The following is a 23,480-nucleotide window of genomic DNA, read 5'->3' as shown; positions in this document are numbered from 1 at the left end:
TTGTCTTTTTTTAGAACGTGTTTGGTGCTTGAACTATACAGTAACACCTGAAACAGTACCAAGAGATTAGATGGTCCCTTGAAACTTTTGGTGCCAGCAACAATTGTTGTAATGTTTTCTCAAATGAATAGCAAAGAACTTATCCAAGACTTAATAAAGTCCTCAGGTTTGATTTTCTAGACTGCTGGGGGAGGTATGATAAGTTAAGGTAGAAAATCACAGAATAGAGTCAGCTAAATTCAGATCCAGCCCTGCCACTTATTTTAGACATGTTATCTTGGCCTAAATTTTTTTAATCCCTCCAAATCATAACGTATGAGAATTAAATATATAATATATACTTAAGTCTTAATTATAGTTCCCTGTGCGTGGTACCTGTACCATAAACTCTAACAATTTATTATATTGTTAGTCAACAATTATATTTTTGAACCTTTAAAACAGCACTGCAAACGACTGTGGAAAGCAGCCTTTTTCTTTGAGAGTTTTTTAAATAGAAATCTGAAGATTTCCATTAAATAAATCAGTTCACCCTAGAAATCTGAGGACGTACTTAACCTATATTCCATTCAAAGTCATCTACTTAAAATTCCCTTTATTTGTCCTTCTTTAAATGTTGTTTGTTTTGTTTTTTCTTCTGTGACCTTTGAGTTTAGTGTCTTATAAATAAATACCCTGGTATTGTCCTCTGGCGTTAAATCTCAATGAGTCTTCTCAATTTTTTGTAATCACTGCTGAGACATTTCTTCAATTATAATTTTAATTACCATCTCAGTTCAGTTTGTTCACAGTTATTATTCATGGGTTACATATCTTTGTCCTGTTATGAAGGTTAATTTTTTTCTTACATATTTCTCATCAACTCATTTAATTTTTCATGACTTAAATTTGATTTCTAGTTTGCCCTCTGTTCTAGTTTGCTAGCTGCCAGAATGCAATATACCAAAAACGGAATGGCTTTTAACAAGGGGAATTTAATAAGTTGCAAGTTTACAGTTCTAAGACCGAGAAAATGTCCCAATAAAACAAGTCTATAGAAATGTCCAATCAAAGGCATCCAGGGAAAGATACCTTGGTTCAAGAAGGCCAATGAAGTTCAGGGTCTCTCTCTCAAGTGAGATGGCCCATGGCGAACACAGTCACGGCTTCTCTCTCAGCTGGAAGGGCACATGGCAAATACAGTGTCATCTGCTAGCTTTGTCTCCTGGCTTCCTGTTTCATGAAGCTCCCCAGGAGGCGTTTTCCTTCTTCATCTCGAAAGGTCACTGGCTGGTGAACTCTCTGCTTCGTGGTGCTGCAGCATTCTCTGCTCTCTCTGAATCTCTCATTCTCCAAAATGTTTCCTCTTTTATAGGACTTCAGAAACTAATCAAGACCCACTCAAATGGGTGGAGACATGTCATCCCCTAATCCAGTTTAACAACCATTCTTAACTAAATCTCATCAATCAGGGAGATGATCTCATTACAGTTTCAAACATACAGTATTGAATAGAGATTATTCTACCTTTATGAAATGGGATTTATATTAAAACATGGCTTTTCTTAGGGGACATGCTTCCTTTCAAACCAGCACACCCTCTATTCTGTTCTTTATGATACAGTATTAACTTTTACTTCTTTCAGCTATATACATCATTATTTTCTAGCATTACAGTCTTTGTTTTTTGATTTTTCTTTTGTTTTTTTTTCCTTTGCTTAAAAGTGATCGATGTAACAAATGTGTCACACTAATTCAAGGTGTTAGTAATAGAGTGGTATGTGGGAACTCTTATTTTATGCATGATTTTTCTGTAAACTTACAACTTCTCTAATAAAAAGCCAAAAAAGCAATTTAAGAGATAAATCAATATATGCAGTATGGTGGATCTTAAAAGAAAAGTGCTCAAATAGAGTTTCTATAGTGTTTACTTTTTTTTGTTTTTTTTTATCTGTTTTTTTTAATTTTTTTAAATTTTTTATTAATTAAAAAAAATTACAAGAAACACAAACATTCCCAACACATACACTCAGCAATTCACAGTATCATCACATAGTTGCATATTCATCATCATCATCATTTCCCAGAACATTAGCATCAATTCAGAAAAAGAAATGAAAAGACAACAGAAAAATATAACAAACAGAAAAAAAAAATTTTTACAGGCCATACCCCTTACTGATCCCTTTCATTGATCACTAGCATTTCAAACTAAATCTATTTTAACATTTGTTCCCCCTATTATTTATTTTTATTCCATATATTCCTCTCTGTTGACAAGGTAGATAAAAGGAGCATCAGACACAAGGTTTTCACAATCACACAGTCACATTGTGAAACCTGTATCATTACATAATCATCATCAAGAAACGTGGCTACTGGAACACAGCTCTACATTTTCAGGCAGTTCTCTCCAGCCTCTCCATTACATCTTGGATAACAAGGTGATATCTACTTAATGCATAAGAATAACCTCCAGGATAACCTCTCGACTCTGTTTGGAATCTCTCAGCCATTGACACTTTGTCTCATTTCACTCTTCCCCCTTTTGGTTGAGAAGGTTTTCTCAATCCCTTGATGCTGGGTCTCAGCTCATTCTAGAGTTTTTCTCAGTGCCTTGATGCTGAATCTCAGCTCATTCTGGGATTTCTGTCCCATGCTGCCAGGAAGATCCACACCCCTGGTAGTCATGTCCCACATAGACAGGGGGAGGGTGGTGAGTCTGCTTGCTGTGTTGGCTGGAGACAGAGGCCACATCTGAGCAACAAAAGAGGTTCTCTTGGGGGTGACTCTTAGGCTTAATTTTAAGTAGGCTTCACCTATCCCCTGTGGGGTTAAGTTTCATATGAACAAACCCCAAGACTGGGGGCTCAGCCTATAGCTTTGGTTGTCCACACTGCTTGTGAGAATATCAAGAATTCAACTTGGGGAAGTTGAGTTTTCCCCGTTCTCACTATTCCCTGAAGGGAACGTTGCAAATACTTTTCCATTCACCGATCAAATCACTCTGGGATTCATCAGGGCATCACCGGTACAAACCAACAAAATCTCATGTCCTATACAAAGTTCCATGTACTTAAGATGTTCAATCAACTATCTACATAAGTTATATTAGGAGATGCACTAGTCAAAGTATAGATTTGTACCAAATAAACATTTTTTGCTTTAGTCTCACACATTAGTTGAAATTTTAAAATATTAATTACCATCTATTTTCAGCACACTGCAGTAATGACATTCTTTTGTTCTTCCTCATGCAAAAACATTTTTAAATTTGTACATTTAGTCACTATCATTATACACTCTAGGCATTCCTAGATTACACCATCTCAATCTTTATCGTCTATCTTTCTTTGTGATTTCATTTATGCCCCAGCCCTCCTCCCTCTATTATTCTCATATGCAGTTTCATTCAGTGTTTTAGCATAATTGTATTGCAGTTAGGTAATATTGTGCTGTCTATTTCTGAGTTTTTATATTCAGTCCTGTTGCACAATCTGTATCCCTTCAACTCCAATTACCCAATATCTTACCCTATTTCTATCTCCTGATGGTCTCTGTTACCAAGGAATATTCCAAGTTTATTCACTAATGTCAGTTCATATCAGTGAGACCATACAGTATTTGTCCTTTTGTTTCTGACTAATCACACTCAGTACAATGTCCTTAAGGTCCATTCATGTTGTTACATACTTCATAACTTTATTCTGTCTTACAGCTGCATAATAGTCCATCTTATGTAAATGTCACAGGTTGTTTAGCCAACTCTCTGTTGATGGACATTTTGGCTGTTGCCATCTCTTGGTAATTGTTAATAATGCTGCTGTAAACACTGGTGTGTAAATGTCCATTTGTGTCCTTGGCTTCGTGTCCTTTGAGTAGAGACAGCATATAGATGGGTCCTGTTTTTTAATCCATTCTGCCATACTATGTCTTTTGATTGGAGAGTTTAATCCATTAACATTCAGTGTTATTACTGCATGGGTAGTACTTTCTTCTACTCTTTTGCCTTCTGGATTTTATATATCATATCTAATTTTCCTTCTTTTTACCTTTACTCATAGTCTTCCTTTCTACACTCTTCTCCACACCTCTCTCTTCTGTCTTCGTGTCTTTCTCTAGTGTTCCCTTTAGTATTTCTTGCAGAGCTGGTTTCTTGGTCACAAATTCTCTCAGTGATTTTTTTGTCTGAAAATGTTTTAATTTCTCCCTCATTTTTGAAGGACAATTTTGCTGGATATAGAATTCTTGGTTAGCAGTTTTTCTCTTTTAATAATTTAAATATATTATCCCACTGTCTTCTCGCCTCCATGGTTTCTGCTGAGAGATCTGCACATAGTCTTATTGGGCTTCCCTTGTATGTGATGGATTGCTTTTCTCTTGCTGCTTTCAAGATCCTCTCTTTCTCTTTGACCTCTGACATTCTAACTAGTAAGTGTCTTGAAGAACGCCTATTTGGATCTGTTCTCTTTGGGGTACACTGCACTTCTTGGATCTGTAATTTTAAGTCTTTCATAAGAGTTGGGAAATTTTCAGTGATAATTTCCTCCATTAGTTTTTCTCCTCCTTTTCCCTTCTCTTCTCCTTCTGGGACACCCACAACACGTATATTCGTGCACTTCATATTGTCTTTCAGTTCCCTGAGTCCCTGCTCATATTTTTCCATTTTTTTCCCTATACTTTCTGTTTCTTGTCAGATTTTAGATGTTCCATCCTCCAGTTTTTAAATCCTATGTTCTGTCTCTCGAAATCTACCATTGTAGGTTTCCATTGTTTTTTTTCATCTCTTCTACTGTGTCTTTCATTCCCATGAGTTCTGTGATTTGTTTTTTCAGACTTTCAGTTTCTTCTTTTTGTTCTTTCCTTGCCTTCTTTATATCCTCCCTCAATTCACTGATTTGGTTTTTGATGAGGTTTTCCATGTCTGTTCGTACATTCTGAATTAGTTGTTTCAGCTCCTGTATGTCATTTGAATTGTTGGTTTGTTCCTTTGACTGGGTCATATCTTCTATTTTCCTAGTGTGATTTGTTATTTTTTGCTGGCGTCTAGGCATTTAATTACCTTAATTAGTTTATTCTGGAGATTGCTTTCACTTCTTTTATCTAGGGTTTTCTTGCTGGATGAATTTGTTGTCTATCTGTTCTTTGACATTCCGTTCAGCTTTATCTGAACCTTTAGCTTAAGTTTTGTTTAACAAAGGAGAATTTTTCAGTTCTTGTTTTCTTGTTTCTTGCCCTGCTTGTGTGGTGCCTTTCTGCCCCCCCAAATTTAGGAGGGTCTACTTAGATATTATAAACCCCAGCCAGATTTTCCCAGACCAAACTGGCCTTCTATCAGGAGGAAAGAATCCCCTGCATCGGTTTTCCCTAAGGGTGAGACCCTACAGGTTGAAAGACTTTCCTGCTGGGGGCATGGTGGAGACAGAGGAGAGGTTGTAGGCTGGTTTTAATGGCTTCAAATTACCAAGCTCTGGGGTCTGAATTCCTTGAGGGAGGGATTCCACCTGAGTTGGGCTTCACCCCTCCCCTGGGGAAGGCACAGGCTCCAGACAAGCCCCCAAAAGAGTTCACTTCTGCCTATGCCTGGGGCATTTGCAGCCTGAAAAGTCCTGCCGCTGTATCCAGAGGCAGTCAAGCCTTTGTAGATATACAACCACAAAAACCTCTGTTTCCTTCTTTCCCCCCCCCCCCCCCTTTTCTGTCAGTCCTGCCCCCTTGGCGCCAGGGCAAAAATGAGCAACCTCTGCTTTGGTCAGGTTCACCTGAGCTGGGGGCCTATTTTTAGTAGTCAGAATTTGTTAATTAGTTCCACAATTGGCGTTTGATTGTGCCCAGTTCCTGCTGCTGGTAAAGTCCTTTCCTTTCTCTTCTGGGAAGTGTCCTGTTGGGGAGGGGCACTGGCCGCCGCAGCTTTGGGAACTCATGGTTCGGGGGGGTGCTCGCAGCCGGTCCAGCTGGTCCAGACTGGGGTACGCTGCGTGTCTGGTCACTGACGTGGCTCCGGGAGCTTTCTGTACTGTTTCTGGTTATTTAGTAGTTGTTCTGGAGGACGAACTAAAACTGGTTATTTAGTAGTTGTTCTGGAGGACGAACTAAAACACGCACGTTGTTAAGCCGCCATCTTGCCTCGAACTCTATAGTGTTTACATTTTAATTTAAAATTCAACTTATTGAGAATGATTTATATACAATAAAATGCATCTATTTTAAGTGTACTGTTTACTGTTTTGACAAATATATAGTCCCATGAAAACACCATCCTAGGCAAGATAAGAATCTTTCCATTACCTCCAGAAAGTTCCCTGCATTCCTTTGTTTTCACTTTTAATGGTTTCTATTTCATCTTTTTATATATAGATTTCAACCCCCAGCAGATCCTACTCTTCTTGAGACCAATAACTGTCATTTTCCACGGTATCTTCAGTACCTAGCATAGTGCTTACCTAAAGGGCATTTAACATGTTTCTTGAATGAAGTCTTATTGTGAATTTTGCAATTACTGCCATCTAGAGATTATTTCAGTTTGGAGGCTTCAAACCCCTTTTCCATTCCTTCTCTTTTGGAGTTTCTTATTCTTTGTTGTGTTTTCCTTTTTGATTATTGGTGTTTTTCTTGAAGGTCTCTTGATATTATCTGCAATAGTTCAGTAAGTTCATTTATATGCTAAATATTTATTGAGCATCTTCTCTGTGCCAGGAATTTAAGATATAAGAAAGTTTCTTGGTGACCAATGCAAACATCACTGTTTGTGTGGGGCTTACATCTAGTGGGAATTTACGTTCATGAATAAGGAGTAAGCTTTCTGCTGTTTCCACTATTATCCACCCAGAAGTTCTTACAACTTTCTAATGATCTTTGAACTTTCTCTGTTGTTATTATCCATTTCATTGTATCCCACACACATATACACATACTGTAATCCCAAGGCTGTTGCATGTGTATGACAGATGAGAGCCTGAACCAAGAGCAGGACCGAGGAGAATGGAGATGTAGACAGTGATTCAGAAGGAATGGAGCAGGTTGAAACAAAAAGATTTGGTAAAGGAAAAAACAAAAAGATTTGGAGATTGATTGAATATAGGGAGTTAAAAGAAAAAAAGTGTGCCAGTTTGAATCAGTTGTGTACCCCCAGAAAAGCCATATCCATTAATCCCCATTCAGTATTGCTGGGTGGAATCTTTTTTATTGTTTCCATGGAGATATGACCCATGCAATTGTGGATGGTAACTTTTGATTAGATGAAACTATCCATGGAAATGCATCTCCACCTATTCAAGGTGAGATTGCTTACTGGAGCCCTCTAAGGGGGAACCATTTTGGAAAAAGCTCTAGAACCTGCACAGTGAGAGACCTTTGGAGAGGAAGAAGCAAAGAGCCTTGAGGGAAGCTTCATGAAACAAGAAGCGGGGAGAGATAGCTAGCAGACTTCGCCACGGGCCCTTCCAGCTTAGAGAAACCCTGAACTTCATCGGCCTTTTTTGAGTGAAGGTAACCTTGTTGGTGCCTTAATTTGGTCATTTTCATAGCCTTGCCTTAATTTGGACATTTTCACGGCCTTAGGACTATGAACTTGCAACTTAATACGCTCCCCTTTTTAAAAGCCATACTGTTTCTTGTATATCTCATTCCGGCAGCTTGCAGACTAGAACAGAAAGGAATTTAGAATTACTTTCCAAGTGTCTTGACTTGGGCACTGGCTGTATGAAGATTTTATTACCAATGGAAGGAATACTGACTATTGGGGGCAAGAGGAAAGGAAGATGGTGACCTCAATTTTGAATGTGTTAAGTAACAGAATCTGTAGAGTATTCTTATTGATGCATCCAGAAGTCATTTGGCTTATATGAATTGAGAACTCAGAATGGAGGTCCATGCTAGGAGAGAATTGGTAATCAATGGCATATATATAATAGCATCTAGAAACATTGGACATGGATGCAAATGCCAGAGGAGGTTTATTAAAAAGAAAAAAGGTCCCCATATGGAATCCTAGAGAATATACTGTCTAAGTGACAGAAAAATAAGATGAACCCACAAAGGAGACTGGGAAGGGATAGCAGGTAGAACTTAATACCAAGAGGAGCAATCAACAGCTTTAACTGATGGAATACTCCATCAGTGAAGCAAATATACCTGGATAAAGGATTGCAGATGCTGTCATTCATCACATTATAAAACTTGTTGGTTTTGAAATGTCTTATTTTATTAAAAATTATGATTTTTTTAAATTGCCTAAAATCTGTGGTCTTTGTATATATGGGGTGTCCTTTAGATATCTATATTCCTTTGAGGAATCCTGAGTATTGACCTGGATGCGGGCAGATAACAGGGCTGTGGTGGTGTACCACATGGTATAGGCAAGATGGCATGGCTTCAAAAATGTATCTGGAAGGATCTGTTGGATCCCAGAACACACTGGCATTCTCCTCTCAGCTCTGTGGGATATGGGGGCATGCTAGAATTAAACAGCTTCCTCTTAATGGCTGCAAAGGAAGCACTGTCTTCAGGGACAAGGCATGTTTCAGTTAAGACAAGTAGGTAGAGGCCATGTTCTTCCAAGCAGTTGAAGGTATACAGGAGTTTGTCCCAAAGATGACCATAGAAAGGGTTTAGTTGTTTTATTATTAAGGTACTCAACTTGGGGTTAGGAACTGAGGAAAGCACAAACGTTTGTACAGGATAGACAAGCAGAGAATTCAGCATTTGGGATGGTGTTGAAGGTTGACAGAAATAAGAGGCATTACAATAATTGGCTTTTCCAAATTGCGCTTTGGAATTCTGCTTCTTGTTGGTAAAATAGATGTGCTATGGAGCCTCTGATTTTAGACTGTGTTTGGCTCTCAGTGATCCAGAACATGCAGAGAATGAAGCAGGACCTTGGCGCTGAGGAGCTTTGATTGCTACCACCTGCTATACTGCTTTGGGGCTGGGAAATGGAGGGATGGGCAGCTTTCCAAAGGAGTTTTATCCTAGCAGTGCTAGAAGGACAGCCAGTAGAAGAACCTGTGGACACTTGGAGATCTGATGGCAGGCAGGAGGGGAAAGGCTGGGTGGGGAAGAAAAGCCGAATGGGGGATCCAGTGATCTCTGCAGTGCTTCACTGGGATGGAAAAGCCGAATGGGGATCCAGTGATCTCTGCAATGCTTCACTGGGATGGAAAAGCCGAATGGGGATCCAGTGATCTCTGCAGTGCTTCACTGGGATGGAAAAGCCAAATGGGGATCCAGTGATCCTCTGCAGTGCTTCACTGGGATGGAAGAAGAGCAGTGATTGTGTAAGCAGCACACCGCCTTCCTGTTTCTGTGGATACAGTCTGCTTTTTCCCATTTTGTAGCTGTTGCTGTTCTGTTGCCCCTTATGTGTTAATTTTTCATGCCTTATTTCAAACAGCAGCTGACTCGTATTAAGTACATTCTAATGTGAGGCACTGTGCAGCAGCTGGCTGCTATTTCCATTGCAGCATCTGCACGTTTTTCTTTGAAATGTTCTTGCTCAGTGATATAATCAAGAGACCAGTAGCCAGAATGTATTCAAGAATAAATGGTTTACATTAGTAGCTGGCAAAAAAAGATGTAAATAATCAAAATCAGGGTAGGAGCAGATTTGAAATGATTGGCGGTTTAGCCCTCTCCTCCAGAATTTAAAGCTTCAGCCAGATTTCTCATTCTCTTCACAAAATTGTGATCATTTGAAATCAGAATTCCCACAGCTGAGAAACAAGCTGTTCATGGAATAGTAGTTTGTTTTCTGATTGTGAGCTAAATGAAATGTCTTCTCTTAGGGCAAAGGAAAACATCTTAACATTTTAAGTGGTACTCCTTCCTAGGAGGAGCAAGAAAAAGAGGGAACCACTATATCGTTCATTTCAAAGATACATCCAGAGTTGATGCATTGTGAGTCTTGATTATTTAAAACACACCTAATTCCAAGTTCTAGCTGGAGCTTCGTGTCTTTAGTATAAACTTTGGAGAATTGAGTTGTCAAACAAAAATAAGAGAACTGCGGTCTTTTTCTCAGTCGACATGAATTGTTGAGTGTCTTAAGTTCTTTTCTAATTCCCTTAAACTTTGGAAGACCTTAGGTCTTCACATCCCAAGCAGCACTCTTTTTTCCATAGCTGTTCTAGTTGCTTGCATTTAGGAAAATGAGTTAGTAATGACTATTGCCCATTTTGCTTTTCCAAAAAGCCCATACAGCATCCTGAACGAAGAATTAAAACAGTAGATGGTTCCCAGAGGATAAATTCATGTTATAAAACCAATTCTGCATATGGAATAAAATATTAGAATTGAGTAATGTGATCCTCTCCCTATTCCCATCACTGCCAAAAAAGAAACTGTTTTGGAAGAGCGTGTGGGTGTGAGGAAGAAGAGTGATATTGTGTTATATAAATAAACATTATGCTGTGCAAGAAAATGCACCAGAAACTGCTTCTCAGTCATCTCGCTATCTGAAATCCTGTTAGGTTAACAACTACACATGAGGAAAATCTATTTTTAATATTTTCTGTTAGTAAAGCCCTCTCATATCCCTTTATGACTGAATAAACCCCAGTTAAATTATACAGCATCTACCTGTACATGGATTCCATTTATATTCATTATAGCCCGGAAGTTTGATACTGAGTATCCAGATGTTTCCAGTTGTTCCATGAAAGGTTAAGATGAAAGTCTCTTGGCACTGTCATGTTCTAAAAATGCAAATTCTGAAGCTGTCTGCCTTTCTCCTTTATGGTTCTTATCACTATAAGATTTGGGTGTACTCTTGCTTTTAAATGCAAATCAATCTGATGTTTGAAATTTTAACTGTTTAAATATTTTACTTTAGGAAAATTTATCTAAAACAAAAGTATTCTGTTCCAAAATGAGATTTCCCAGTAAATTACATCCTTCTCCCAATCCATCCCTGAACCCCCAAGGAAGATGGTATTCTCCTTCTCATTTCTTTTCCTCTGTTTCCATTCTGCTGTTGCTGAACGTTACTAATCTTATCAAATGGGTTCTTTAGCTTGTGTTTAAAGTTCTTCACAGCCAAACAATCTGAGATCACTAAAGAGACCAAAGGAAACATGCCTGCCAGGTTGGACCAGACTGCCTCTCCTTAGTCCCTTGTCTTCTAGGCTGGAGTAGATAGCTGAACACAGGGGTTGGCGCATGGCCATCTGGTTAATGAACATCCAGTCACCTGTGGTTCTAATGACCCAGCGTACCTTGCACACTCTCAGGAGGGGGGCTCTGTGGTATGACCTGTGGGTGCAGGATGAGGACACGGTCAGAATCTGAGGAGGGGGACTCTCAATAGCTTGAAAGGATAACAAGAATAGTTTTCATTTATTGAGTTTGTGCACCAGGCTTTATGCCCAATTCCAGACACACATTATTATAAAGCTTAATCTTTACAACAGCACTGTATGGTAGGTGATACTATGCCTGCATGACAGATGAGGTTTACATCAAGAAAATTACCCGAGTGCCTTCAGATAGTGGGAGCTGCAACAAGGATTCAAAGCCAAACCTGTCTGATTGCAAAAATTTGCTCTTGAACTGAAATTCGGTTCTGCATATCTAGAGCTGTGTGTGTGTACGCACTTGTGTGTAGGCACGTGCGTATGCTTTCAAGGTTGGGAGGGTGGCGTGTTGGTATAACCCCACACTTCTCCTGTGGTGGACCCTGATGGGAATCGCCTTATGCTCTATGTTTCAGAAAAGAAAATGACAGCCAAAAGATAGGATGGGGGTTGGAAAGCCAATCCAGGTCCAGCAGAGATCACTGTTTTCATTCAGGCATAAGAATGCATCATTTAACCTCGTAATTCTTGATATGTCTCTTTACATTAAAGGCGCTGTCATCCGTGTTCATGGCAGACAGCCAGATGTGAATAACTCTAAAGAACCAGTAATCCAAGGCATATTTCAGAGGCAGATTGCCATTTGTATGGGGCTTAGTTTCTTAAATCTGTTTACCGAGTCATCACAGAGAAGTAATGGATAGACTGTCCCAAAAGCAAAGCTCTAAGTGGCTTATCCAGAGAGAAATATTAGGCAGATAATTCTAAAGGAAAAACTTGTTAAGTTTATTTAAAATCACAACCTCAGACACACTGATACCTTTTCTTTTTTTCCCTGAATTCATTTAGAACTTATGCTATCAGGAGGATAAGAGATGCCTTCAGAGAAAATAAAAATGTAAAAGATCCTGTAGAAATTCAAACCCTAGTGAATAAAGCCAAAAGAGACCTTGGAATAATTCGCCGGCAGGTAAGGTGTTTCAAGGATTTACTCTATTTTTCATTAGAATTTAAGTATTGACATATCTCCCTTGATTGGACAGCACTGCTTTTGGTGTTTATGATTTACCCTTTGGGATAATGAAAATGCTATACATTTTGCTCATATGGATGTAAAAAGATGACCCGTTATCTTGCTCCATTCAAGGAGAACACAAAGGAAAATAATCCGCTTTTCAGTATTACCAGGGAATGCATCCTTCTGGAAAGCTGAGTTCTCACAGTTTACCTAAGGTTGATGTTTTAGGTGTGGGAAACGTTGATATACATATTTTTCTATTGACTTAGTTTGGTTTGGCAATCTAAATCCTTGTGGAGATGTATTACACATTTGTACATGAACAAATGCCAAAGAATATATGAAATATATTCTCCTTTTCCTAACAACCTTAAATCATAATTCAAGGTAAATATGATGTTGACCTTTTCTTGAAAACTCTGTCATTGCTGATGAACCTGGATTATGTTGTAAAGGGGAAGATGTATCTTCAGGTGCAGATGGTGGAAGGCACAGCTGCTTAGGTATTGACCCCAGAAAGGACCCTGCAAGGTGTTTTTGCTTTATAAAAGTGTCAGAGATCACCTTGATTTGTGCTTGTTTTCTCGTTTTCATGGGTGGAATGGAGCATTTTCAGCAGCATGCTCTCCTGGGTGTGAGATGTCTGTCTGTCTGCAGAATTAATTAGGAAGTCGAAGGCTGAAGTAGCCTATCTATTGGGTTACGCACCCTCCAGAACATCACCCTTTTTACTGTTCTTCAGTTTAGCAGCAATCACCCTATAATCTCCACTTGTACTGCCATTTGTTTTTCTCTTTTAATTGCAGTAAATTTGTTTATAAAATGTGCAGGGGGAAATGCATTACCATTTTCCATAAAGTTCTGCTATAGTATTTTGGAGAGGGTTTCTTTATCATCATCATCAGATGACAGCCTGTCTGACATTATACCAGATGACGATTTTTCCCTCAACCCTTCTGCATGCTTGACTCTCAACAGAATTTAAAACAGAAACAATATTAAAAATTGTAGTTTTCTTTTCATGTTGGATTGAAAGTTCCGAGGATTAAAAGTTCTGCTACATTGCCTACACAAAACAATCCCTTCTAGAATAACCTTTCCGATTCTGATAACCTACCTTGAGTTCTGTGGTTATCTAACAATGGAATAACTTGGCCACATTCAGACAAGCCTAGGAAGTGATCTTTAAAGACATGAAAAGGTAATAAGACAGTGAGAAAAAGAAATCAATCTGCACATTTGCACATACTTTGACAGTGGCAGATGACCCTCCATTTTGAAAATTCTAGAAGGATGACATTTTCAGTCATGTGTGATATAATTGCATGGGATCCTTTAGCTCTGTAACTTGGAAACACAAGCAGCCTGAGTCATTATTTTGCTTCAACTCAAAAAGATTTGGCTCATTGGCACCTTCATGGGTAGAAGTTGGCAAGCATCTTCAAAATAGGCTGAGTTTATCTTTAGTTTAAAGCTGTTCAGAGTAGAAATGGCTTAGAAAGGGAGACTGTAAATAATCTGATATGTCTCTGTATGTCCTTTATTGGTGTGAAGTGTTAAAATTATTACCCTTTGGAAAAAAAGACTAGACTATGGTCTTAATAGGCATCTCCACTAAATTCACATCCTCATTAGACATCCCCAACAAATCCACACTCAAAACAGATTCTTAAACTTCCTGGGCATCTGTCCTTTGCAGCAGCCAGACCTGTGTGCCTTAGGTTGGAATGCCCTCCCCAGGACAGTCTCACACCAGCACCTTCCTTGCTGGCTGGTGAATGGTCTCTGCCTACATTCATGCCATGAAGATGCTACTCAGAGAAGCTTTGAGCCTTGAACACATTGTCATTCCATAGGAGACTTAGTGAATTGTCTGTCAGCAGCAGTGCTATTCACACTCTATTTGCTGTCCTTTCAGGTCAAGGTTGTTCCTGAATCCAAGCATCCCATTTACCATAGACTTAGAACATGCATTGTGGTGGCCTCCCCTTGCCGCCTCACTATTAGTTGGTATGAGTTTACCTTGGACTGAAGGCCTAAAATAAAGTGGGAAGTATGTATGTTTTCCCGCCATCCTCTGCACTGGCCACTATGATAACCTTCTAACTTGCCTCCACATTTGCCCACTGTTCTAGTTTGCTAGCTGCCAGAATGCAATACCAGAAACCAAATGACTTCTTAAAAGGGGAATTTAATAAGTTGCAAGTTTATAGTTCTAAGGCTGAGGAAATGTCCCAATTAAAGCAAGTCTATAGAAATGTCCAATCTAAGGCATCTAGGGAAAGATACCTTGATTCAGGAAGGCCAACGAAGTTCACCGTTTCTCTCTCAAGTTAGAAGGCACATGGCGAACACAACATCATCTGCTAGCTTTCTCTCCTGGTTCTTGTTTCATGAAGCTCCCTGGGAGGTGTTTTCCTTTGTCACCTCCAAAAGTCTCTGGCTGGTGGACTCTCTGCTTCTCATGGCTATGTCGCTCTTCTCTGCTCTCTCTGAATCTCTCACTTTCTCCAAAGTGTTAGGATTCCAATAAACTAATCAAGACCCACCCAAATGGGTGGAGACATGTCTCCCCCTAATCCAGTTTAACAACCACATCTCCAGGGAGATGATCTAATTACAGATTCAAACATACAGTACTGAATAGGGATTAGAAGAAATGGCTGCTTTTACAAAATAGGATTAGGATTAAAAACATGACTTTTCTAGGGTACATACATCCTTTCAAACCAGCACACCCACCAACAGTCTCTTCTTTACATACCACCAGAGAGATTTTGTTTGAAGAGGCAAATCAGATCAAGCTGAAAAAGAGATCAGACTTCGATTAGATATATGAATGAAATGCACCTGGTTTTGACTAAGGTAAATTAGAATACCAGTAGTGGATGGCATTGATGTTTGCTTGATTTAAAGTATATATTTTCTATAGCACACTATCTAATTTAACCTGTATGGTCAGTTTATTTAAACAACATAATTACATGGAACCTAGGATAGGAAATGAGATCTTGTTATTCTGTACAGGTTAATTTAATACCCTGGTTCATCCCTGTGCTGGTTTGAAAGGATTTGTGTAACTTAGAATATCCATGTTTTAATCCTAAACAGTCTTGTAAGAGCAATGGTTTCTTTTAATCCCTATTCAGTACTGTAGGTTGGAAACTTGATTGAGTTATCTCTACGGAGCTGTGACTCGATCAAGTGTGGGTATTAAGCTTGATTAGATGTGTCTCCACCCATTCTACGTGGATCTTGATTAGTTTACCAGATTACTATAAAAGAAGAAGTGTATTTTTGAGAAAGCTTCAGAACGCTGCAGAACCATGAAGCAGAAGGTCCACCAGCCAGCGGCTTTTAAAGATGAGGAAGGAAAATGCCTCCTGGAGAGCTTCATGAAACGAGAGGCCTGGAGAGAAAGCCAACAGATGCTGCCATGTTCACCATGTGCCCTTCCAACTGAGAGAGAAATGCTAAACATCACTGGCCTTCTTGAACCAAGGTGTCTTTACCTGGATGCCTTAGATTGGACAGTTCTATAGATTCGTTTTAATTGGGACATTTTCTCGGCCTTGGAACTGTAAACTAGTAACCTATTAGATTCCCCTTTTTAAAAGCCATTCCATTTCTGGTATATTGCATTCCAGCAGCTAGCAAATTCAAACAATCCCAGATAATTTGGGGCAGAAAATAAAACTGTTTGCAAAGGCCCCTTGAGGGATTGGGAAAAAATGTGGAAATAATTTCCCCACCTCAGGAATTCCTGATATTCTCGCAAGCATTTGGACCTCCTAATTTAATAAGTCAAGCCCTTGATCTCGGGGACTTCCCTTGTGAAATTTTTTCCTGCAGAGGAGAAGCTAAACTTATTTATAATTATGCCTAAGAGTCACCCCCAGAGAACCTCTTTTGTTGCTCAGATATGGTCTCTCTCAGCCAACTCTACAAGTTGTCTGGTGTGTGTTCATGTGTACACGTGTGCATTCATAAATGTGTTTTATATACTTTTTCATAGTGGGGTTAACCCAATGAAACCATGATCTTTAGGAAAGGAACAGCTATTCTGTATTAAGAAAGCGCCCCAGCCATATCGAGATGATAGATGTTTACCCTGCCAGAGATGGGCGGTCACTAAGATAGACATTTATAGAGATAAGGCCTGCATCCAACAAACCAGGGTTTTATGTATAAGCTAAGTGTTTAGATAAAGAACTAATATTGTTACTGTAGTATCTAATTGTATGTTAAAGAGGTAAGAATATTTTCTAATTCTAGATAAGGGCAGAATTTTGTAGTCATACCAATCTTAACATCTGCTTTTTTTGTTTGTTTTTTTACTCTTTATTTTGAAATAGTTCTAAACTTACAGGACAGTGGCGAAAATATCTCCACAGAGATGTGCACGCCCAATTGTGTGTATTGACTTTTGTTGAGAGGGAATGAGACTCCACCCTTCCAGGGATTAAAAGAAATGGCTGGGGCGGACCACCGTGGCTCAGTAGGCAGAATTCTCACCTGCCATGCCGGAGACACAGGTTCAGTTTTCTTGACTTTAGCATCATAGTTTTGCCTCTGAAGTTATTTTTCCTCCAGTGGGTCCCTTTTCTGTCCCTCTCAGTCCAGACTGGCAGTGATTCTGTTTATACAGATCCCACAACATTCTTGTTGGCTTTCTATGTAGTAACCTCAGATCATGCCCAATCGACAAAAGGAGTTTCCACAAATCCTTCCTGGTTAACTCCATCTCCGAACCTGGCTTTTTCTGAAATGACTGACTGGTTCCATATTTGTTTAAATCCAGATGTGCACACTCTGGGGTCTCACTTCCTGAAAGCCCAGAATTTTCCAGAATATCAATTTCTGGTTTCTTTATACCCAAGAATTCAATTCTCAGCTTATCTCCTTCCTTTTGCATTTCATTATTAGCTGCAAAGAGAAACCAGGCCACACTTGCCACATTTAATTTGGAAATTTCTTCTGCTAAATATCCAAGTTCATGACTGTTAAAATCTGCTTTCCAGCCAAAGCCACTAGGCAATATTTTCTGCCATTTTAAAACTAAGATCACCTTCCTTCCAGTTTGAGATAGCACATGCCTCATTTCTGTCAAGAGCCTCATCAGAGGTATCTTTCGAGTTCACATTTCTACCAGCAGTCTCTTCAAAGCATCGTAGGCCTTCTCTATCACCCTCCACAACTCTTCCAGACTCTTTCCCTTATCCATTAAAAAAGCCATTCCAGCGTGTTTGGTATTTGCAAACTACAGCAGCACTGCACTTCTCTGGTACCAAACTGTATTCGGGTTCTCTAGAGAAACAGAATCAGCCGGAGATATCTGTAAATATAAAATTTGTGAAAGTATCTCACACAACCGTGGGGATGTAAGAGTCCAAGGTCTGTAAGGCATGCCACAGGCTGGCAGCTCCAATGAAGGTCCTCAACGAACTCTCAGAAGAGATGGGCTGGCTGAAGCAAAAAGAGTGATTTCTAGACCTTTCCCTGAACCCCAGTCAGAAACCTTGCACTTATTTGCTGTAATTCCCCATTGCCCCTACCGTCCATCTCTGGAAACATGTACTTTATTTTCTGTCTCTATGAGTTTGTGTATTCTCATATATTTTCTTTGTGGTTACCATGGGGCTTAAATTTAACATCCTAAATCTATAACAGTCTCATTTGGTTTGATACAAACTTAGCTTTAGCTTCAGTATCTTCCTATACCCTTCTGTTCCCCAACTTTTATGTAATTCTTGCTATATATTACATATTTATACATTGTGAGTCCAGAAGCACTAATTGATCATTACATTTTGTGTTTTTGCCTTTTAGATCCTATTGGAAGTAAAAAATGGAGTTACAAGCCAAAAATGCAATAGTACTGATATTTATATTTACTCATGGCATTATCTTTACTGGAGATCTTGATTTCTTCTTGTGGGTTCAGTCAACTGGCTACTGCCCTTTCCTTTGAACCTTCAGAGCTCCGTTTAGCATTTCTTGTAGAGCAAATAGTGGTGGCAGACTCCTTCTTCTTTTGTTTATCTGCAAATGTCTTAATCCTTTCCTCGTTTCTGAAAGATTGTTTTACTGGACAAAGAATTCTTGGCTGACAATTTTTTGCTTTCAGCACTTTAAATATCTTCCTACTGCTTTCGTGCCTCCATGGTTTCTGATGAGAAATTGACAGTCTTATTGAGACTCCTTTGTGTAACATGTTGATTCTCTCTTGCAACTTTTAGAAATCTCTCTTTATCTTTGGCATTGAGCAGTTTATTTACATGGTACAGTCTGGGTCTATTTGGGTTTATCCTGTTTAGAGTTCATTGAGCATCTTGGATATTTATATTTATGTCTGCTGTTAAGTTTGGGATATTTTCAGCCATTATTTCTTTGAATATTCTCTTTGCTTCTTTCGCTCATTCTTTTCCATTTGGGACTCCCACAGTGAGTATATTGGTATGCCTGGTGGTGCGCCACAGTTCCTTGGGCTCTGTTCACTTTTCTTCCTTCTTCTTTCTGCTCCTCAGACTGGATGATTTCAATTGTCTTATCTTCAGGTTTACCGATTGTTTTTTCTGCCAGCTGCAATCTGCTTTTGGACCCCTCTAGGGAATTTTAAATTTCTGTTACTGTAGTCTTCAGCTTCCTTTTCATAACTTGTATCTCTCTGTTGATATTCTGTTTGTGTTGATCTTTTGTCTTCCTGATTTCCTTTAGTCCTTTGTCCATGTTTTTCTGTGGCTCTTTGAGCATGTTTAGGACCTTTTTTTTTTTTTTTTTATCACTGTCAGGTAGGTTCTAGGTCTGATCCTCCTCATTGATAGTTCCTAGTACTTTACTATTCTCCTTTCCCTGGGCCTTCATTTCCTGTTTCTTGGTATATTTTGTAATCTTTTGTTGAAACCCAGACGTTTTGATATTTTAATGTTTTGCTAGAATTTAGACTCTGGAACATCTATTCCTTAAACTTGTATCCATATAGTATTAAGATAGAGCTTTCCTTAAATGCCAGGAGCTCACCAAAATGCAAAAGAAAAAAGAAAGCCCCTTTCCCAGTCTTTGCAGATTGACCTTTGCAAGTGCTGTCCTTCAGAGCCTATGAATACAGATTTTAGAGAATAACTCCAGCCAAAGCATAAGGGCCACCCATGGTCCTTTCTGTATATGCATCTTGTCTTAGGCATGCACATGTCACCCCCCCATGTAGTGGAACAGAAATGTCCCCTCATCTTAAGAAACAGTTTCATCAGGGTTCCAGGCACTGTACTGTATATCCTACAGTATGCAGTCCCTTAACCAATACAGCCACTTGACTGCGCTCCCACAGCATTCTGTAGGAGAGTTTGGTGAACTGCCTTTTGCACACAGTGCAGTTCTGGGACGGCAAGTCCCCCAGGCTACCGCCAGACAGATTGGGCTAGGCACCATGCTTCCAGTTTGTGCACAAGGACTACTCTGCTTCCTCTGGAACCAGGACTAGGGATCTGCACTGAGAACTTGGCCTTCTCTGTGCCAAGCAGATGAGGGATGGAGAAAGGGCCAGCCAAGGTGCAAGGAGATCCTACCACTTTTAAATAGCCTTTTTCTTGATTTGAGCTCACCTTGTTACCATAGTCCTTTAACAGTTTTCTGGAGCTTTGAGAAAAATGTCTCTGCCAGTTCTTACTGGTTGTTCTTACTGCTTCTGTTAGTTGGGGAGGGGGCAGGGGGAGGGAGCCCGGAAGGACCTCTGTCTGCCATCTTTGTCAGGGTGGAGATCCCCCCCTCTTCCTGCCATCAGCTTTTCAGTCATCTCAGTTTTCTACCATAGTAGCTGTTCTTCAGCTAGTTTGTTTGCTTTTTTTCATTAAATAATTCAAACAGTTGATGTAGCAGACCCAAAATTATGGACCTGCAGTTATGATAAAGAGCAGAGCATGTGGTGAGCCAATAAAGCTAATAGCAAAGGGGTTGATACTACATGTAGCATGCATTTTTGTTAATGTGTTTGCCAGATGAAGCATGTTCAGTGTTTCCTAACTTACACTTAATTATGCTTTCTATAAATCACTAAAAACAAAGTAATTTGTCCATTTTATTGGCATTTTCAACACTGGTAGGTGAGAGTCTCTGAACCTATATCTATTTTTATTTTATTTGCTACTTTACGTTTTAGTCATTAACCACTCGAGAAAAATGTCCATCAGTAACTTTTTTGAATGAACCTGGTTTGGGAAACTAGTGAGCAATGACTGTGTTTTCTCACAGTCATTAGTTGTAACATACTCTCCTGTGCCCTAGCTGGTGGTTAAATTTTGAGTTAAAAGTGATATTTTACCCACACTTCACATCCTTTTTAGAACAGACTGCTAAAAGGGAGGATTATTTCAGATCCTTTGCAAAAAAAAAAGGTAGTAGTGTATCTCCTCAATACATACCTTGAAGTACGTTTTTGATAGTTTGGGGGAATTTCCAAAATTTACTTGGCTGTCATTTTGATGGAATAATGGGAAATCGGTCTCTAAGTTCAAGGCACGTAAAATACATAAAAACATTTGTTACTAATCATTGATTGCTTTAATTGGGAAAAATAAAGTTAAATGCTTCTGAGTCTGCGATTTGGAGGATTGGATGCTCAAGTCATTTTAAACTTGAGCAAATGAATTTATGTCTGTAGCTTTCTGTTTCGTTATCTGTAAAATGAAAGGACTTACCCTTTTTTCTAAGGCTACCACTTGCAGCTCTAAAATTCTACTACTCAGTGGTATACATAAATCTCTGCTCCCTTCTTTTGTATTTGCAGAAGCTACTGATAGATTTCAGAGTAAATTACTCTGCTTAGCTTTTCCTTGGCCATTTTTCACAAAGAGCTTAACTCCACAAAGCTCTAGGTATGGATGAGCAAAGCTAGATGCCATCATAAATTCCAGAAACCTCTCTTGGCTTAATCCTTCGGCTATGAGAAAAGCCAGAAAATTGAATTATTTTATTAATGTGGCTAGCACCTCTGCTATTAACCTTTCCTGGTAGAAAGAACGTTACCAGTACTAGAGAATACATGTGATAAGCCCATGTTTTTCCAAAGAAAATAAAATAGTACTGAAGACCAATGATGTGATAACACATAGGTAAAAGGAAGATTGAAACGGGTTTCCCAAGCCCCACCTTAATGTCAGAGTTAGTTCAGTAGTTTCTTCTTGGTCTCCCTTCTCCCGGCTCCCTGACTGGCTTCTCAACTACATTAAGCACAATCTTTTAGATAAATCAAGTAAACTGTAAGGTTTGTAATTCTACTCCCACATTTTCTTTCCATAGATATTTATTGCATGCCCATTCTATGCCATATAATTATGAATTGACTATATAAGCTCTTTCGAGGGAAAGTTGGGATGGACGTATGAGATCCATTAGAACCTTGTAGAAATTCTTTCTCATTTTGACTCTTTGGAGGCATACCCCTCCTCTCAGTTCCATGATCCATCTCTTCTCACATTTATTCCAGTAGTAATAGAGTTTAGGAATGTATTCCAGCAGCACTTTCACCTATTCCTACGTAGATCAGCTCAGATTAGCTCAAAGGATCAGTCTATATATTTTTAAATAATAAAGCAGTCAGAGGTGATGAAGATTTAAGTACTCTGTCTTGAATTTCAGTAAAAACCCTCAGGAAATCAACATGAGTTTATGTACAGTGACCAGAAGTGTCCCCAAAGTGAACCCTATATCTTTTGGCTATATGAAATCTTTCAATATGAATAAAACTTCCTCAGCCCCCTGTAGAAATTGAAGAAAGCAGGGGTGTTTACTTTTATAGCTTAGCTGTTCATTTTTTTCAGTCATTTCAATATCTAGTTTCTCTGCTGCTCTAGAAAAGACCTCATCACACAAGAATTTAATTTTCTCCTTCTTTCCTTTTTCTAGGAATTCAGTAAATCCCTGAGTCTGGGACAATAGTATTCCTACATTTGGCATTCCTGTAAAACGAATGCCTCTCAGTTGGCAGGAGATGGCCTATTCTCCTGGATTCCTCCAAGATTGACATGCACAAAACCAGATTAATTTCCTTTCTAGGAGACCCTATTTCATTGCTATTTCCCATATGCAGCAGAGCTCAGGAAGAAGGAAGCAATCATGCTTTGTATAGGAAGCTTTTGCAGGCCTTTCATTTGGGCATTTTTGTTGTTACCCATCCTCTCCCATTAATCCACCATGGCTGTGCACCCTTGAATTCCTTGAAGGATGCTCTTGTTTCTGAAGCACTTACAATTGAAGGAAATACTATCAGCTGTGAGGCAGGAAGGATGCCATTCTCATGGGCAAGAGGCAGATAGCAATTTGTCTCAATTCAGATAGCAAATTACTGATTTGCTTAGTTATCACATCTGTAAAAAGACAATTTTATTGGTAACGATGATGAGGATTTTGGTGAATATTATCCGTGATTCTTTGCACCAGACCCTGTACTACACACCCCAGGTTGTCGGTGTCTCCTGACAGCAGCCTTGTGAGAGAGGTACCGTTATCCTCACTTTTTAAGTGAGGAAATGCAGCCTTAGCATGTTAGAGCAATTCCCCCCAGGCCACACAATTATGAGAATGGTGGGCCCACAGCTGTCCTCACTTATTAGCTGGTTCTTGGGAGAGGAAATCACCCCATGGGTGGTCTCATCTTGATGGAAGGTAAACAAGACGGAGATGAGTGAAGAAGGCAAAGCATGTGTTTCTTTTCTCTAATCCTTAATTTAAAACTCTTATTGGAAAGTAACAGCTTTGGTAACAGCTTACCTTGTGCAGTTCATAAATAGTTTGATCTTTAGGGGACAGGTGCCTTTGTCATTTCTTTAAAAACTCTCTCACTCTCTCTGTGCCTTCAAAAGGAAAAAAAAAAAAAAACAAGTTCAGTCACCTTATTAAGAAGTGTTTGCTCAGAATTTCCCCACAGAGCTGAAGGTTGTGGTACCAATTGTGCTTTTTCTGACAAGCTATCACTGAAGCACCCTTCAGTGGAAACCTTTTGATGCCTTATTGCTTGGCTCGTCCTTTAAAGTAATCAAAGTTGATTCCAGTCATGCTTATGCAGAAGGCAGTCTTATGAGATGACAGGAACAATTTCACATCTTTCAGGAAGGACAGTCAAAGGGGCTCACCCTTGTTTGTGTTAGTTGGTGTTTCTGTGTATCCTCTGTGGTGCCTGGATGAGAGGGATCCTCCAGCCT

The 23,480-nt window shown here is 39.3% G+C and overlaps 1 protein-coding gene across 3 annotated transcripts in view; it reads left to right on the top strand.

Annotated features, from left to right (window-relative positions):
* Nucleotides 1-23,480, top strand: part of LYRM4 (LYR motif containing 4) — a 183,568-nt gene that overhangs the window by 43,143 nt on the left and 116,945 nt on the right. For all 3 annotated transcript variants that reach the window (XM_077143776.1, XM_077143775.1, XM_077143777.1), the window contains exon 2: nt 12,117-12,237. In XM_077143776.1, coding sequence (XP_076999891.1) covers nt 12,117-12,237 — 121 coding nt within the window. The remainder of the gene's footprint in view (nt 1-12,116; nt 12,238-23,480) is intronic.

The sequence above is a fragment of the Tamandua tetradactyla genome, chromosome 25 (genome assembly GCF_023851605.1).
Source record: "Tamandua tetradactyla isolate mTamTet1 chromosome 25, mTamTet1.pri, whole genome shotgun sequence".
Lineage (NCBI taxonomy): Eukaryota > Metazoa > Chordata > Mammalia > Pilosa > Myrmecophagidae > Tamandua > Tamandua tetradactyla.
The sequence above is the reverse complement of the archived record's forward strand: the minus strand, read 5'-3'. Positions and strand labels throughout refer to the sequence as shown.